Source organism: Haliaeetus albicilla, chromosome 2, assembly GCF_947461875.1.
Source record: "Haliaeetus albicilla chromosome 2, bHalAlb1.1, whole genome shotgun sequence".
NCBI classification, from domain to species: Eukaryota; Metazoa; Chordata; class Aves; order Accipitriformes; family Accipitridae; genus Haliaeetus; species Haliaeetus albicilla.
In genome coordinates, this window is record NC_091484.1 from 43,742,878 (window position 1) to 43,759,950 (window position 17,073).

The 17,073-nt window shown below is 38.9% G+C and overlaps 1 protein-coding gene across 7 annotated transcripts in view; it reads left to right on the forward strand.

Moving 5' to 3' along the window:
* HNRNPA2B1 (heterogeneous nuclear ribonucleoprotein A2/B1) overlaps positions 1-16,676 on the forward strand; it is a 17,618-nt gene extending 942 nt beyond the window's left edge. Inside the window, exons 2-12 of one of the 7 annotated variants that reach the window (XR_011322481.1) lie at positions 4,713-4,823; positions 5,768-5,914; positions 7,424-7,634; positions 7,969-8,070; positions 8,160-8,249; positions 8,795-8,857; positions 9,248-9,367; positions 9,652-9,774; positions 10,823-10,905; positions 12,223-12,353; positions 13,181-16,676. Coding sequence is in view for 6 of the 7 variants with exons in the window: in XM_069772950.1 (XP_069629051.1) it covers positions 757-768; positions 4,713-4,823; positions 5,768-5,914; positions 7,424-7,634; positions 7,969-8,070; positions 8,160-8,249; positions 8,795-8,857; positions 9,248-9,367; positions 9,652-9,774; positions 10,823-10,884 (1,041 nt within the window). In the remaining variant the exon portion in view is untranslated. Of the gene's footprint in view, positions 1-445; positions 769-1,117; positions 1,142-4,712; positions 4,824-5,767; positions 5,915-7,423; positions 7,635-7,968; positions 8,071-8,159; positions 8,250-8,794; positions 8,858-9,247; positions 9,368-9,651; positions 9,775-10,822; positions 10,906-11,059; positions 11,545-12,222; positions 12,626-13,180 lie in introns of those variants that run through there. The other 6 variants (XM_069772950.1, XM_069772958.1, XM_069772932.1 and 3 more) reach the window with 6 other exon arrangements.
* Positions 16,677-17,073: the final 397 nt, after the last annotated feature.

Below are 17,073 nucleotides of genomic sequence, written 5' to 3' on the forward strand. Positions count from 1 at the left end.
CCAACAGCAAGGGGAGATTTCGGGGGCGCGCTTCGCTCTGCTCCCGCCCGCTCCCTGCCAGTACCATGGGTGGCCGCGGAGAGGACAGCGGGGGGGGGGGCGCAATGTGAGGCCGCCTTCGGCTAATTATAACCGCTCGCTTTGAGGTTTGAGTCTTCGGGGCCGTTCGGCAATTTCCGGAAAGAAAAAAAAAAAAAACAAAAACCGACACTGTGCCAGTCGCGATCGGGGAGGTTTCGGCTCGGCTCGGGCAAGTATTGCGAATCTCTTCCGTTGTCGGAAATTGCCGAACGGGCTGGGTAGTCGGTGACTGCAGCGTCTCTTTCTCCGGAAATTGCCGAGCAGGTTCCGAGCGCCATTCTTGTCTGCTTCGGCAGATTCCGGAAATTGCCGAACTGAGTCGAATGGGCTTCTATTCCCGTTTCGGCTTTTTCCGGCGACTGTCGAAGCGGATAAGCTCGACGACGACGGCTCCTTCGGCTCATTTCGGAGACAGCCATTACTAACGGAGTTGATGACTTTTTATTGCATGATAAAAACACGTAGGGGCGTTATACAGAACTGCTGCCCCTTTGGAGATATTTAAGCTCTAGATTCAAGCCTTTTTTTTTTTTTTAAACTAAAACCTCGGAAGAGAGCCTGGGCTGGAGAAGGAGGGCGCTAGCACTACGTGGAGCTGAATTTCAAATTACGTAACAGTTAAGGCAGCCATTACTGACCAGTTGTACGGTACTCTCAAGCAGGAATACGTAAACCATGAAGAATATGGTACGTGAAAAGGGAAAATTCGGAGTTTGCTTTTAAGGAGGGTGGCACGTTTGGATATGCATACGGAGTGAATTTTTCCGGGTCTGGGCGTTACGAGCGGGCTTGAGCCCTTGTCAGCGAAGGTCTCGGTGCCCCTGCTGGCTCCCCGTTGGTGCGCTGCGGGTAGGGGGCTGGATGTCTTTCCGCAGAGGAAGCGTTAGCGGGGAGGAAGGTTCTGGAAGCGGCGGCCGGGTCTAGTGCGCAGCCGAGAGAGAAGGCGGAAGCTGCGGTAGCTGTGCATGGCGGATGGCGAGTTCTTAAATTACTTGACGTACCCGTTAGCCGAGCTGCCGTTAAGGTGGTGCTGGACGAGGGGGGACACACGACCATGGAGGTCAGTCAGTGCGCGATCCGGGGAGTCGCCTTTGCCCTGCGAGGTGGTGACCGGCCGGGGTGGCGCTGCGAGTAATGGCGGTGGCGAGGGGGAGGGGTAAAATGGCGGCGCCGAGACTCGCTTGTGCGTCAGGCAGTGAGGATCGCTCCGAGGGCGAGAAAGCGAGTAAGGCGGAGGGGGGGGCAGTAGGGGCTGCGAGGCGGGCAGGCAGCTATAGTCGTCTGGTATCTGTGGGGGCGGAAAAGAGTGCTTGCAACGCCTTCCTGGTACGGTGTGTGTAGGTGCACGCTAGAAGCGGCTTGCAGCACTTGGTTACAGTTTAGCCCGAGGACCCGGTTGTTATTTATCTTTTTTTTTTTTTTTTTTTTCTTCGTCTGGGGTCGGTGCTTCCAGAAGCTATTTCCTTCCCGCCGCATCGCTGTCCCTGGAGGCGACGGCTGCTTCTGGGCGCCATTTTCCCCTTCTGGCTGCGGGGGCCCTTGTTTTCCTGATATCCGCCACATGGCGGAGCCGGCTCGGTAACCGCTTAGCTCCTGCTAACATCAGACGGCGGGGGAAGGGGGAGAACCAGGCTGTTGGATTGCAAAGCTCTGTAGAACGTATACGGGCTAAAGGGGGGGGGGCGAGGAGCGGCGGAGAGAAGCGTCTTTTTAGTTTGGGACCAGTAAAGGCAGCTTTGCTTTTGGCAGGCCTAGCCGTTGTAGTTCAGAGCTTCCACTTGCTTGTCTATGTTAACCATTTTTGTTACTCGGGTTCTTAACTCTGCAGAAGTCTGCGGTCAGCTTGGAGTATTTGTGCATGCATTATTGCTATGTGAAACACATTTTCTTGCTTTAATGATGAGTTTTCCAGCAAAAGCTCTGCATTTCCCAGTCCTTTGAAGTGTTGCTTTAAGCCTGTGAAGGAAGGTTTAAAATAAGCACTAATGAAGATTCGACAGAGTTCGCAAAGATATCCTCTCGCGCTCTGTTCCTGCCACAGAGTGTAGTAGTATGGAAACCTTAAAAAAGGTTTTTCTTCCAGCTTTTATATTGTGGGCCTTGGTGGGGGTGGGCTGTATGGGGGGGCTTAGTACATGAGGATTTTTATCAAGATTCTGAGAGGGACTGGAGTGATAATGATCTTCTTTATCATACATTTTGCAGCTTCAGCATAAACTTCAGAGGGTCAGAACTCTCTGGACCCTGGTGGGAGGTTGATGCTAGACTAACCATAGCTTCTTAAAACTAACATTTAAAACATATAGTCTTTCTACATCCAGAGGCTGTGTATCTATTAGTGGAACAACACGTTTATGATTTTTTCACACAGTCATTTTAACTAAAGAACTGGTAGGGAATTTTGTTATTGCCATGTCCTGATGTGTGTGGTGCCTAGATGTTGTTCTGGGTAGGGCATGTACTGCATGACACTTAATATATGGTAGATTATAGTTTCTAAGAATTTATACATCTTTCAAGTGTGTTGTTAATTCTGTTTAATGTTTATTAATAGTGTGGTATATGTTTGTCCTTTAAAAAACAAATGCAGTTGTTACAGCTGATAATCTGATTCTTTCCATTTACATGTTTATACCTGTTTTCAAAGGTAAACCTAACACTTACTGGAAAAATCCTACATGTCTACTAAATTTGCTTGATTTTCTTATTTTTATAAGACTATAAACATGCATTATTAGGCAGGCAATAATCGATTATATAGGGAAAAAGTGTCTTTTGTGGGCATATGAAACTGTAGCAAGTAGTCCCTAATTTTCAAGCAGCAGAACTGAAGTAATTTGAAGGGAGGCGCTTTTTTTGCAGTATCGTTGCTTAAAATGATTTCTTTGCTAGCCTACTCAAATTATAAATAATAGTATGACTTGCAGCATATTACTTTTTAGCCCAAGTCTAGTGTGCAGCATCCTTTCCTTTATTCTTTTTAAGAGATGAGGTGAAACAAAATTTGACCTAACGTGGGTCTGCTGCTTTTAAACTCTCATGTCTAATTTTGCCTGTCTATATGAGGAGGAGACAGTACTAGCTTCCTTTGTGTTCCTTAGAAGAAAAAATAGTAGATCTAATAGCAGATTCCAAGTGTTTTCTAAGAGATGTTTAAACTGATCATTCTCAAATACAGTATTTGGGGGAGGGAGGGGGAAGTTTATTTTTCTAACGGTTCACTTTCTTGTCAGACTACAGTATCTCAAGCTGGTAATAGGGTGATGCATTTTGAACAAATACTGATTCAGTACTACCTACAGTAATTGTCTTCCTGTTACGTGCATCTAGATCCAGGCCTGCCTTGGAGAACCTCAGAAAACATGTTCATCTACATGCAGATTGGCTTAATACTTTTAAAAGCATTTGTGTACTGAACTATTTTGCATATTTTCCAAATCTCATTGGTTGTCTTAATTTCCTTTTTACATTTATCTTAGTGTCAAGTGCATAGTTGGTCATGTTGTGTTTGTCAGTTACAGCTAACTATGCAGCGTTTGGGTTGTTTAAAACACAAAACCAAACACCCAAGCAGATTTTCTTGATTTTTAAAATTAGTTAACAGTATAAAGCTTTTTAATGGTTGCCATTTGACATACGAAATGGCAAAATTTATGATCTAGTGATGCTATTGTGTATAGAAGATGACAATTACGATGCTTAGTATAAAAAGTTAGTATGAAAGTATTTTTAACTGGTAGCGGTTGGAAGATTGTCCTTCCTGCTTTGGTGTAATACTACATACAAAATAGTAAATGTAGTGCCTTATTATTCGTCCTGGGTTGTTTTAATTATGTACTAGTTCAGCAGAAATTCCTGCTGTGATGGCAAGTGCAGTGATAATTTCTCTGAAAGGTAATAGAATTAAGTCTTACTGAAAGGATAATTTACATTAGTGGATACATATGTGAATATGTGTTATTCACATTTATGTTTTAAAGGGAATCGAGTTTTGATAGTGCTACCGTTGAGGGTGGATAGGTTTACCACCGATTCCAATGGTGCAGGATCCCAGTTTAATTTTACAGATGCTACAGCTTTCATTCGTTTCAATAATTAATGAGAAAGTATGAATCGATGACCCATTTTAGAACATGTTCGGCTATATCTTCATTTATTTTTATTTTTAATGCCTTGCGTAAATAGCATGATAGTATCCATGTACAACAGTTAGAGCCAGAATGATTTTTAAAAATAAGTGCCGTCTGGAGTAGAATCAGACAGTGTAAATGAATTCATGTTACCTGTAATGAGAACTTTTGGTTTTGTTTTTCTTTTCCTTTTCTTTAAAAAGCATATCCTAAAGATCTTTTAGAGGACTATTCTGGAAGTCTTTTGAATGTGGTCCTTTGTTCTTAATATTTGGAGGGAGAGATGGGAAGAAGCACATAATTAAAAACTATTGTAAAAGTGGCAAAAATTGCTTAATTTCTTCAATAGTTGTAGAACGTTTAGAAGAGCCAAGCCTAATTTTGAAAAATATGTCTACTGAAAGTTTTTGACATTTAAGAAAATCTTCCTTAGTGTCTAATTCTGCTGATGCAAATGGGGTATTGTTGATTATATTAATGTAATCTTCTTTTCTGTGATAGAGGGAAAAGGAGCAGTTCCGCAAACTGTTTATTGGTGGCTTAAGCTTTGAAACAACAGAGGAAAGCTTGAGAAGTTACTATGAGCAATGGGGAAAGCTTACAGACTGTGTGGTAAGTTTGGCATACTGATGCACAACGACTGCGTAGAATATTTAGAAATTTTAAAAGTGGGGAGTTAGTTTTCTGGATGGCTTAAGGAAAAGATAGAATATTACATTTTTTTAAGTGTACAGTTGGTTGGTTTATACATAATTCGGTCCATTGAAGCTATGCACAGGCTCTCTCTTGCAAACTGTTGATAGAGTTAGGGAGCATTCACAATCTGTTTCCTGTAAAATCTCCCAGATTATCTCTAACCACTGGTTTCAACAATTTAAAATTAACTTGGGCGTCATTGGCTGAAGTGCATTAAGGGAGTGCTTACACAGAGCACTATTACATGTGTGTAATTGGTAACCTTTGGCAGAAAGCTGATGTCATGGTAAGCAGCCTCAACAAAGCTGGAAAAGGATGTCTTTCTGTGTGATGTTTTCATAGAATCATTTAGGTTGGAAAAGACCCTTAAAATCATTGAATCCAACCATAAAGCTAACACTGCCAAGTCCACCACTAAACCATGTCCTTAAGCACCATGTCTATATGTGTTTTAAATACCTCCAGGGACGGTGACTCTTGCAGAAGTTCCTCCACTGAATTTGTTTTGGGAGCAGTAAATATGTCTTTCATAACACAAATTTGAAGTCTGTAGTCTTCAGAAAGCTTAAAAGAAAGTATATGTTTTATTTTTTTGAGAAGACAAACATAAACATAGGTTGCTGATACAGCAGCATTTCTGAGTTACTGGTAGAGTCTTGGAGGACAACAGTGGTTTGCATTTCTGTGCCAAGCAGTGCCATTCATATACTTAATCAGCACAGCCTGCTACTTTATAATTGTGTTTTGAAATCGAATCAAGGAAAATGTAAATGAAGTTGACATGTTTTCTCCAAATGTTGTTAGTGTTACACTTAGTATGAGAGAGGTAGAAATAGTTTAAACGTGTTCATTGTTTTTAGGTAATGAGGGATCCTGCAAGCAAAAGATCAAGGGGGTTTGGTTTTGTAACATTCTCCTCCATGGCTGAAGTTGATGCAGCTATGGCTGCAAGACCTCACACGATTGATGGAAGGGTGGTTGAGCCCAAGAGAGCTGTGGCTAGAGAGGTAAGGATGGCTTTGAAAGCAAATACTTTTCATGCTTTGAAAAAGGAATCTCTGTCTTGGTCAGACAGTTACGCTTTGTTGTTGTTTGAAATTGCCTGGATTTAAATTCTCTAGGTAAAAGGCTGTAGTTGGGGCACTATTTCCCATACTTGCAGTCTGTTAAATGACACTTACATAAATGTCTGTTATTACAGTGAATTATTAAGTTATTCTGGATGAGAATCGTGTCTGCAAGGGACGCAACTGGGTCTGAAAGTAATGTTAGCAAAACCATGTTGAATGCCTGTAATTATGCAAATTCCAAACTATTCTCTGGAATGGTTACTGTAACTAAACCACAAATTAATACACTCACATTAATCTCTCTTGACTCTATTCCAAGATCTTTTGGGGTATTTATGAAAGGTATATAACGTGACCAAAAATAGGGAATGTAGTAGAGATGCTTCTTTCTTTCCAGTGGTGGTATACAAAATCATCTTAGCACTGCTCTAGTTTTAGCCCCAGGCATATTTGGTTTTTAAATGTCAGGGTACAAATTAGGTGTGTGCACAGGAATGCAGTGCACCTGTAAACTTTTCAGTCAGGTTACTGTGGCACAGAGGTACTTGAGGAACAAGTGCAGATTCTAGGTGACTTCTGTTTACTATGTTGTGGGAGCTCTGGGAGGGTTTAGCAGTTCGAGGTTGGACCCAGGTGTTTAATGTATTTGGACTGATGAACTGGAGTTGAATGAACTGTCCCAGAGGGGGAGTCAAGGGAGATGGAAATCGTAACGACTGGTACCCCTGTTAGCTAGCCTAGTTTTCTTTCCATTCCCTGCAGAATTCAGGGTTGGTTAGCAGTTGGAAAAAGGTAATTAAAGCAGCATACGTGCATACTGTTTATACACAAAAGCTATTGCTGAGCTTTAGGAGTAAGTCATTCTTACCTAGTACACCAGTGTGGATATCATGCCCAAAGTGTAAAAATAACCCATGAGTGTGAGGAGTTGTCTTCATATTTTGAATAGGAGTTAAAATGCATAGCTGTGGATTTGCTGAGGTTGAATGACCTTTGCTGTTGATAGGAGTGGAATGTGGGTTTCACTGCTGTTGGGGAAATGGGGAGAGGAAGCTGACACATCTTTGTTTCAGTTACAAAAATCGTGCTCTGGTTTAAGTTATTAAGTACTTCCAGTTCTTTCAAACAGTTGATCTTACGTTTTCTCTAAATCCGTTTAAAAGCTTTTTATTTACTTTTATGCATTTAATAGGACTTTTATCTGTATCTTTTTCAGTGCTTTTAAGACTTTGACATAAAGGGGGGGAGGAAAAACATCCCAATTACCCCATGTTACTTCCGTCCCAGAAGGCCCCCCATACAAGATTGCAGGGACATGCATTATAAGAGTGCTATCTCAGTGCTTGAAAAATCTTGGTTTATCTGTATTCCATTCCTGAAATCCTGGCAAAATAGTGGGTTATGAAGTTGTTGTTCTTTGGTAATTTAAAGGATTTTTTTTAACAGGAATCTGGAAAACCTGGTGCTCATGTTACTGTGAAAAAACTATTTGTTGGTGGTATTAAGGAGGACACTGAAGAGCACCACCTTCGTGACTACTTTGAGGAATATGGAAAAATTGACACTATTGAAATCATTACTGACAGACAGTCTGGTAAAAAGAGAGGGTTTGGATTTGTTACATTTGATGACCATGATCCTGTGGATAAAATTGTATGTAAGTAAGCTTCATTTCACTCTTTCATTTGATAGTGTTAATCCTTGCAGTTATGGTAATTGTGTAAAGCTAAAGTTAAACTAAAGAGATAATGGGTTTAGTTATGTGCATGAATATTTGCTACATTGTACTTTTGGTGAATTGTGTGGGAACATGTATTTTAAGTTTAAGTTTGGGCTTCTTTGCTTAAAAATTGTATGGTATTTTGTTTTTTTAAATGATCCAGAATATGTATGGAATAATTTGGAAATCACTTCGATTTTTGGAAGCCTGATATTCTTATTGCCAGATCAGTACTTAAATGCTGATGGTATCTTACTTGGTGTTGTTACAGTGCAGAAGTATCACACCATTAATGGCCATAATGCAGAAGTAAGGAAAGCTCTCTCTAGACAGGAAATGCAGGAGGTTCAAAATTCAAGGAGTGGGAGAGGAGGTATGTACAAGTAATGGTTAATGGTTTGTGGTTGATTTTTGTGTTCACTTTCCATCACCTCACTGCTTATAAATGTTAAACTGCCACAGGGAACTTCGGTTTTGGTGATGCACGTGGAGGTGGTGGCAACTTTGGTCCAGGACCTGGCAGCAATTTCAGAGGGGGAGCTGGTAAGACAGGCATGTTTGTAGCTTTTTTTTTTTTTTTTTCCTTATTTATACTGTCTTTCTGATTCTGGATAACTTTGTAAGCTACTGCTGTTTAATTTAAATGCAGGTATAGCAGTTACAGAATTTTTTGGAAAAATAACTTGCAAACAACTTCTGTAGTACAGAAATTGATAATGTGGATATTCAGTAAAATGAAGTTGATTTGGTTTAGTTTTTTTAAGGATTTTATTAAAAGCCAAAATTAACCTAAACTTAGTAATTTTGTTAAGGAATTCAGAAATTTCTCCTCTGTAATTCTATGCAGCACTTGCCTGACCTTTATAGTGGAAGGGCTATGTCCAAAATTAAAACTGGGTGTCTTACAAATGCAAGAAAAGAGAAGATGTAGAGCAATGATTGGATGTGTTATTTCACATAATATTTTTCTGAATTCAGGTGTATGTGTGCTTAATCAATAATCTCTTGAGATTTGGTCTTTAAGGTCGTAGGGGTTTGAGAATTCAGTTAGTTTGCTACAGGTGAATTGAAATGCTTCTGTTTTTTTTCTCCAACAGATGGATATGGAAGTGGCCGTGGATTTGGTGATGGGTATAACGGATATGGTGGAGGACCTGGAGGTTAGTTTACTTTTTCAGTGGTGGTGGTTGTTTTTCTGTCACTCGGAAACATTTTTACATTCACTTACCATTTGTAATAAATTGATATTAATTGCTAAAGCCATTTGGTTGGCTTTAAGAAGCGCATGTGGCTGTTGGCTCATGTTACACTTCTACATGGCAAATTGTATGGTTACTTCTTGGACAGCAATGCTCTTTTCATTAGAACAGCAGGGTTTCTTAAATTTCCTGAAAAATCAAGATGTATATTAAGCCTTTTAATTGAAGCTTTTAGGCAGTCTGACTGGTGGATTTTGGTCACAACTAAATGGAAAAAGACCCTCTGATCCTGTATAATTTGGTTGCCTTATGCATGGAAAAGTTTATTTTAAAAGGATTATATTGTCATAGGTGGCAACTTTGGTGGCAGTCCTGGTTATGGAGGAGGAAGAGGAGGATACGGTGGAGGAGGACCTGGATATGGCAACCAGGGTGGGGGCTATGGAGGTGGCTATGACAACTATGGAGGAGGTAATCTACTGGCTTGAAATGGCCAAGCACTTCAGTTGTAAATTAGTGCAAGTCATTTGAGATTTTGGGGCAGGGGAGGTATGTGTTTGTAAATGTTGTATAAGGAAGCTCTTGTTTTCGAAATGGTAAGAAATAGTGTGAAAAAGCAGTTCGTTGCATACACTGCTGGAATACCTGTGTGATTCTGTACTTTATTTAAAATTCTAATAATGACATAACTTGGTGAGTGCCATATGCATTTTAGCTCATCTAGGTATTTCTCCACTTTTGTATTGATAATGCAGGCAATTACGGAAGTGGAAACTATAATGATTTTGGAAACTACAACCAACAACCTTCAAATTATGGTCCAATGAAAAGTGGAAATTTTGGTGGCAGCAGGAACATGGGGGGACCATATGGTGGAGGTATTGTATATGTCCTGACCTGCTTTGCAGCCAGAGTGGGTGGGCTTTAGTCTCTTGGGGAGGTGGAAGGGAAGATAAGGGGTAACTGTTTTGAACTAAAAGAGGGTAGATTAAAGTTAGATATAAGGAAGAAATTCTTTACAATGAGGGTGATGAGGCATAGGAACAAGTTGCTCAGAGAAGTTGTGGATGACCCCATCCCTGGAAGAAGTGCTCAAGGTCAGGTTGGATGGGGCTTAGAGCAACCTTATGTAGTGAAAGATGCCCTTGCCTGTGGCAGGGGGTTGGAACTAGATAACCTTTAAAGGTCCCTTCCAACCCAAACCATTCTATGATTCTAAGATTGATATGTAGAAATTGGTAACTCCTGCAGTAGATGGACTGCAGTGCCCATGTTCTTTCTGCAAGTTGGATACAATTTCACATCTTGAAACTGTAAAGCTTGTCTTGGGGAAAATTATTACTACTGTTTTATTAAAAGATAATGACAAGATATTAACTTTTTCCAGAATATTATGAAATGTTTTGCAGTTTCCAGTCAGTAAATATTTTAGCCAAGTTTCATGTTCTTTGCTATCAGCTTTGTAGAGTGTCTAGTGAATGTCCACTAAGCTTGCTGGGATTTCTTTTTTTCCCCCTCGTTGTAGTGTCACTTTTTTCTGACGCTTTCTGTTGTTTAAATGTTGTTTAATATGGCATGTAAAGCTTGTGAAACGGAAACTGAAACAGGAAGTCCTTTCATGTAAGGTTTAGCATGCGGATAAAGTTAGCCCTCGCAAGCTCAAGACATGAAAGTTAGCCCTCAAGCTCAGTGCATCAAATTACATGTGACACTGTTGATTGAATCTTCTAAGATTTCAGCATGTAGTCCTTGTGGCAGTTCTTGGAGGTTATTTAGAGGAAGGCAGTGAAATGTTAAAATCTTTGTTGTATATGCTGTCTCTGGAAGTAAAGGAGATGTTAATCTTCATACAGAATCAAAAGCATTCCTAGATTTAAAAAGTGTACTGATGTAACTGTTCTGTTTGTTGTTTTTCTGCAATTGCAGGAAACTATGGTCCAGGGGGCAGTGGAGGAAGTGGTGGATATGGAGGGAGGAGCCGTTATTGAGTTTCTGCAAGCATGCCATGGGTAAGTATGTTTATAAGTGTTAAAATTGCAGTGATTCTTGAGAGTAGCTGCAGGAGTTAAAAGCTTTTTAGGATCATATTATCTTTCCTTTAAAAAATGGTTAGATGAATAATTTCATAACCTATTTTTTTACTCTTTACTTCTGTTGAAACAGGCTTCACTGTATAAATAGGAGAGGATGAGAGCCCAGAGGTAACAGAACAGCTTCAGGTTATCGAAATAACAATGTTAAGGAAACACTTATCTCAGTCATGCATAAATATGCAGTGATATGGCAGAAGACACCAGAGCAGATGCAGAGAGCCATTTTGTGAATGGATTTGGATTATTTAATAACATTACCTTACTGTGGAGGAAGGATTGTAAAAATGCCTTTGAGACAGTTTCTTAGCTTTTTAATTGTTGTTTCTTTCTAGTGGTCTTTGTAAGTGTAGAAGCATTCCTTTGATAATGTTAAATTTGTAAGTTTCAGGTGACATGTGAAACCTTTTTTAAGATTTTTCTCAAAGTTTTGAAAAGCTATTAGCCAGGATCATGGTGTAATAAGACATAACGTTTTCCTTTTAAAAATTTAAGTGCGTGTGTAGAGTTAAGAAGCTGTTGTACATTTATGATTTAATAAAATAATTCTAAAGGAAATATTGTGTAATTTTAGATTTTTTTTTTAATACTGTAAAATAAGGCAAGGAGTGGGTAGTATAAGGTCCCACAAATAATATAAAGCTATTGTTGTACATGTAAAATTAAATGCTGGTCAGAAAAAAGTATGTTGTCTGTAAATGATCAGGTTTAAAATATCTAGATAACTTAAGGGATATCTCTGCAAGGAGAAACACCTTTTTAGATCTTTTAGATGCTGCTTCTTCAATGGCAAGGAAAGGAAATATCCCCAGCGAGGTACTCTTCCAGGGACACAGGTCTAGTACAAGAGAACTCTTGAAAACGTCACTAAGTTCAGCCAGTCTTAAAAAGCTGCGCTGTATTTCTGCAAAGCTTTAACTACAGTAGTTTATAAGGATGCCAACGAAGGCTGAGGGTGTAGAGCAAAATAGTTCTAAGCTTCAGTTAAACTTCTTTAGGTAAGATCTTATTTACTTTTCCTTTCTTAATGTTCCAAAACCAAGAAACTAATATTGTATGACAGTATTCTTTCAGTATAGTGATTATCATGTAGTTTAACATAGCAATGCATTGAGTTAACAATTACCAATTTAAAAGAAATTTGTGAATCCTGTTTTCTTGTATTATTAAATTTTTTACAAACAAATTTTTGTTAATTTCAGCTACTTAACATATTTTTTTCCTACTGGAATCTAGCTATGATATGAACCCTGGACAAGCATAGACTGCTGCCACTGTACACTGCTACAGTTGAACAAATGAGACCTGCAAGTGTCCATTAGTAAAGCTTTGCAAGGGTTCCATCCCTGGTGTTGGTAGTTAAAATGGTAGGTCACAAGTTAATTAAATCATACAACTTTATTTTTGCATCCTGCAACATTTTATTTTTTCTTGGGAGTCTATGCATTATGGTGGTTGCAAGGTAATGCGATGAAGGTAGTTCTGTGCTGTTGAAAATGAACTATGTTGTTATGTGTCTTGTCTACTGTAATCTATTTTATATAACACATTTCATCCTGAAGGTTCCCAAGTAACTGTAGACTGTTTACGTGTAAGGAAAAAAATTGCACCACAGAATACATCTGCCTCTGTGAAGGAATGTGTCGTCCATTCTTTTAACAACTGCATAAGCAGTTCTTTAGGAGGGCAAGTGAAAACTTCAAATGAAACTGCAGGTGGTATTTCATAAGTGTATAATGTAATTATGTAAATTGGAATTTGGCTAGAATGTTGAGGTTTCCACCATTTTTTATAGTTCTTGCAGCTAATAAACCTTAGTGCCAAATTCAGTCAGCCTTACTCTCACTGCATTGAATGTTTGCACCTCAAATTAATGAAAATTCATCAAGTAATGAGTTACTCAGAGTAAGGGTGGCATACTCTACTAGATTTGGTTTTTAAATAAAAATCAACAAAACCCACCAAAAAAAAGGCAACCAAAAAAAGCCCTAATTTCAAAGTTCCACTGCCTTTAAAAGGCTACCCACTGAAGAACGTGGACTCAGCTAACAGAAGTCCTGTTCCTTTTGTGTTAGACACACCAGTGAACTGCTTATACTTTTTTTTTTTAAAATGGCTGAAGTTCCCCTATTGGTAATTTGGTTTAGACATATGTGATAAACATCTTCAGATACACTTTTTTTTTCTTTGGCAGGAAGGTGCCATGCTGCAGGTAACTAATGAAGAAGTGGTCAACCACAGAAACGCTTCAAGAAATAAGAAATTCTGTATCATCAGAAAATAGTTGTTTTTGCTGCCTTCATTAAAAATCTAGAGGTTAAATGAATACTGATAAAACATCACAATTAGTACAGCTCCCTGTAATGCTGGGTTTTTTAAATTACAGTAATAATGTCTTGTAAACCTTTCGAATAAAATTAAGATTCGTTAGGAGAAACAAATCACTAATGTTAAAATAGCAACCATTCTGTGAGTAGAAAGTTTAACTACATATTTTTATAACTTTCATAGCTTTAAAATAAAGTATTTTTTATACCAAAGTAGTTCTAGTGTAATGCTTAATAAAACTTAGTGTGTGTCTAACATTAAATAATGTTTATGTGCAGCTTTTAGACCCTTTCATGATTTGAAACATTCAATTTTGAGGTGGATTTAAAACAAAGTCAACTTGGCAAGTGCATTCACAGAACTTGTATCTCTGACCATAGGCATCTGTTCTCTGTTGGGAGAAACAGTGCTACAAATTAAAAATGCTGATCTTTTTGCTGTTGGACACAATTGCTTTAAAATAGCTTTTTGACTGTGTTTTATATCACTTTATAAAAATATCTCCTCCTTTCCTGTTAATGAAACTAACCACTTAAGACAGTTTGTCAAAATGTGATAGGACAATAGCTTTATCCTTTCCACCTGTAAAGAGTTGTTAGCATCAAGAGAGAAAGACTTGAATGGAATGTAGAGTTCCTGCTGTACCAGAACTGTGTACTGATAGCTGCATCTTCTGGGGAAAAACAAACAAAACAACAACAACAAAAAACCAACCCCAAAAAACTGCACAACCCCTCCCCCCCAAGAAACAAAACCCCACCAAACCAAACTCCAAGCGTGAGCTTGGGAAAGCTTCAGTTGGGAATGTATTTGAGGAAAGGTATCTTCAGTCTGTACTGTTTTAACCTGTTACCTACATACATAGTTTATTCTAAACTTGAAATTTATATGTTCAGCTTTGGCAGAATCATAGTGTCTTTAACCTTCTTTATATGATTCGATATTATTTAAGGGTTCACATATTTTTTTTTTCTGTTTCTTAAGTTAAACTTTGAAATATTTGCATAGGTAACCAGTGGGCTGCAACGGAAGCAGAAAATGAAGATGGCGCAAAATCTGCTTTACTTTCTTCTTTCCAACAGAATGAGTTGACCAGCTGATCAGGAATTTGCCTTCTTCCCTGTAACTTAGATTTAGTTGATGGAAGTTTCTCTTTACAGTTGCCAAGTCCACGTTCATGTGACATTAAAAAAAGCACTTCAAAGGGAAATAATTCTTCTCTTTTTCTGTTTGAGATACTTACACTCTTTCAGTAGTTTTACAACAAGGTTTAAAATTTACTTGACTTAAGTACATTATATTTTCCATAATGAGGATGTTTTAACTTCGATCTACTGGTGATGGGGCAAGGGAATGTATAGGCAACAGCAGTATGCAAAAACTAAATTACTGGATATTTAAAAGTTTTGAAAGCTTGGATTATTTGAGTAAGTTTCTTGTTGTCTTACTGTTGAACTTTCATGACTTTTCTTTCTTGCTATGTTCTTAAGAATTAAAACAAGTGACAATCACAGTGTTTACTGATGAATTCAGTGAGAGAAGTCGCCGTTTTGAGTCAACCTGATACTGAAAGCTAGCAACTTTGAATAAAAACAACAGTGTGTGGTCAATTACTGGTCCTCAATTTGTAGACAATATATGTTTTTCATCTTTTAATTTCTAGAAAGTTGGGTTTTTGTCACTCTACAGACTTTGTTTTCAAATTAAGGGTAACATTGCTGGTCAGTATGTTCCAGTGTACTGAGGGATCAGGTTGTCAGTACTAGGCCCAGCTTGCCCCCAGCAAACATTTTCTGCAGCAAACTGAGGGAAGAATGTGAAAGACAACATGACTTGTTGGTAACCGGTACGGGAGCAAAAAACTACAGTGTATGACTTGAATTTATAAAGTGGTGGTGAAGAGAAGTCGATACCAGGGTTCTGGCCACTCAGACTTTGTGTTCTCCTGTGTTACTTACAAAGAAAGTTGAATTTTATTCACTTCTATTACTTCTGCTTCAGGGGGTGGAAATTGTTTAGGAGAATGTGAAAAATTGCTCTTAATACTGTAAAATTAGCAGGAATTGAACTTTGTTGTTTGTGGAGAAGAAGATTGCATTCTTTTAATTCTATGATGAATGTACATACTACCTTGGGGATGAAATCATACTACTTCTGGGGAAGAAAAAACCCCTGAAAACATAGATCTGAATTTTGAAGGAGCTGTCAGCTGAGTGTTTTGGCAGCTTGACTGCATTTGTAAAAGGATGATTTGCTGAGAACATACTGGAACAGTACATCCCTTGTAGCTTTAGGGTTTTGGTTTGTTTTCAAAGCAGAGTGCATGATGCAAGTGAAATCCTGTAGTAGTACTGTTAATTTTTTTTTTTTTTTTTCCTCCTAAGGGAGATGCCAGGTTCTGTTCTCATTTATACAGCGATACTGGTAGGAATGCATAGGAGTGTAACATGGAAGGCTTTTCCTGCGTAAAGTTGATCTATTTTGCCAGAGGTCATACTGTCCCTGTTAACAGTTGTGTTCTTGCTTTGCAGCTAGTGTTGATCTGCATTGCAGCAGAAGTTTCAGTGTTGTCCGAAGTTATTCCAGTTAAGGTAGCAAGAATTGGTTTATTTATCAACAGTAAAAGTAAACAGTGTTTAACTTTAAATGGCTGTGTGACTTGCCTGACAGTGCTATGAGTATACTAGGTCAACAGTGTTTGGGGACCATGTAGTACAAACTGGCTTGTGTGACCTTCCATGCTGTGCTTCATTGTATGAACAAGGTGACTGTGGGCAAGTCCTAGAAAATGGCTGCTCCCCCTAGGTTCTCACCAACACATGATTCCCACACCCCCCACTTCCTCTTCTTTGGTCTGTTCTTTCTTGGCCCTTTTTTGGGCATTCTTGTGTGAAATCAGTGGCTGATTTAATGGGGTTCTGGTAGCTGTGTAGCAGGTATGAAGTTGCAGTGCCTTTATGAGGTATGCTACGGTAATAAGACTTCACATGGTTACGTGTCATCTCTATTTGGTTTATTTAATAAATAGTTTTTCACTAGAACCTGGTCCTGAGTGTCCTGTTGTCTCATTTATAGGCCTCTACCTACTCTATCCTCAAGATTCTCATTGGAAGCATGCTTGTGACTCCCATAAGATACAAATGTAGCATGTGTATTTTGGGACAAATACTGAGCTGTTAAAACTGACAAACTGATCTTGATGGAAGTTGCTTTGTCCTTTCTTTCCTCTTCAAAGTTTGTTACTCTGGTTATCCCATCTAAAACTAGATTGTAAGCTCATGAGCAGGAACAGTCTTAGCTTGTAAAATTTCACTTCTGTAAAAAGCCAAGTCTATTGAATAAAACCAGAACATGAAGCTAAAGCTGCACTTGAGTGCAGTACTGTTAGTGGTCATTTGAAGCATGTGTAGTGTTGCAGCAGTATGCCATGTCTCTTTTGTGAGGGTTTACTTGTGGTATGCCTGTATGTGAGTGTTGAGCCTTACGTGTCATAAACAACACTTAGGGTACTGCATTCTAATGAAGTACTTAACTTGGGTTTGTTTCGAATGGATGCTTCTCTAGAAGAGGTATGGATCTAAGCATAGCTAGCAGCTCCTGCTCTTATGGAGTGCCTACGCGTCTTACTACCAGGAATAATGGAGAAGGTAATCTGCTTGTGATTTCCCCACAATCTGCTGTTTTTTCAGTCTGACCTTTTCTAACCTCTTGCAGATAACCTCTTACTTTTCATTATTAATGTAGCAAAAATGCAGTTTA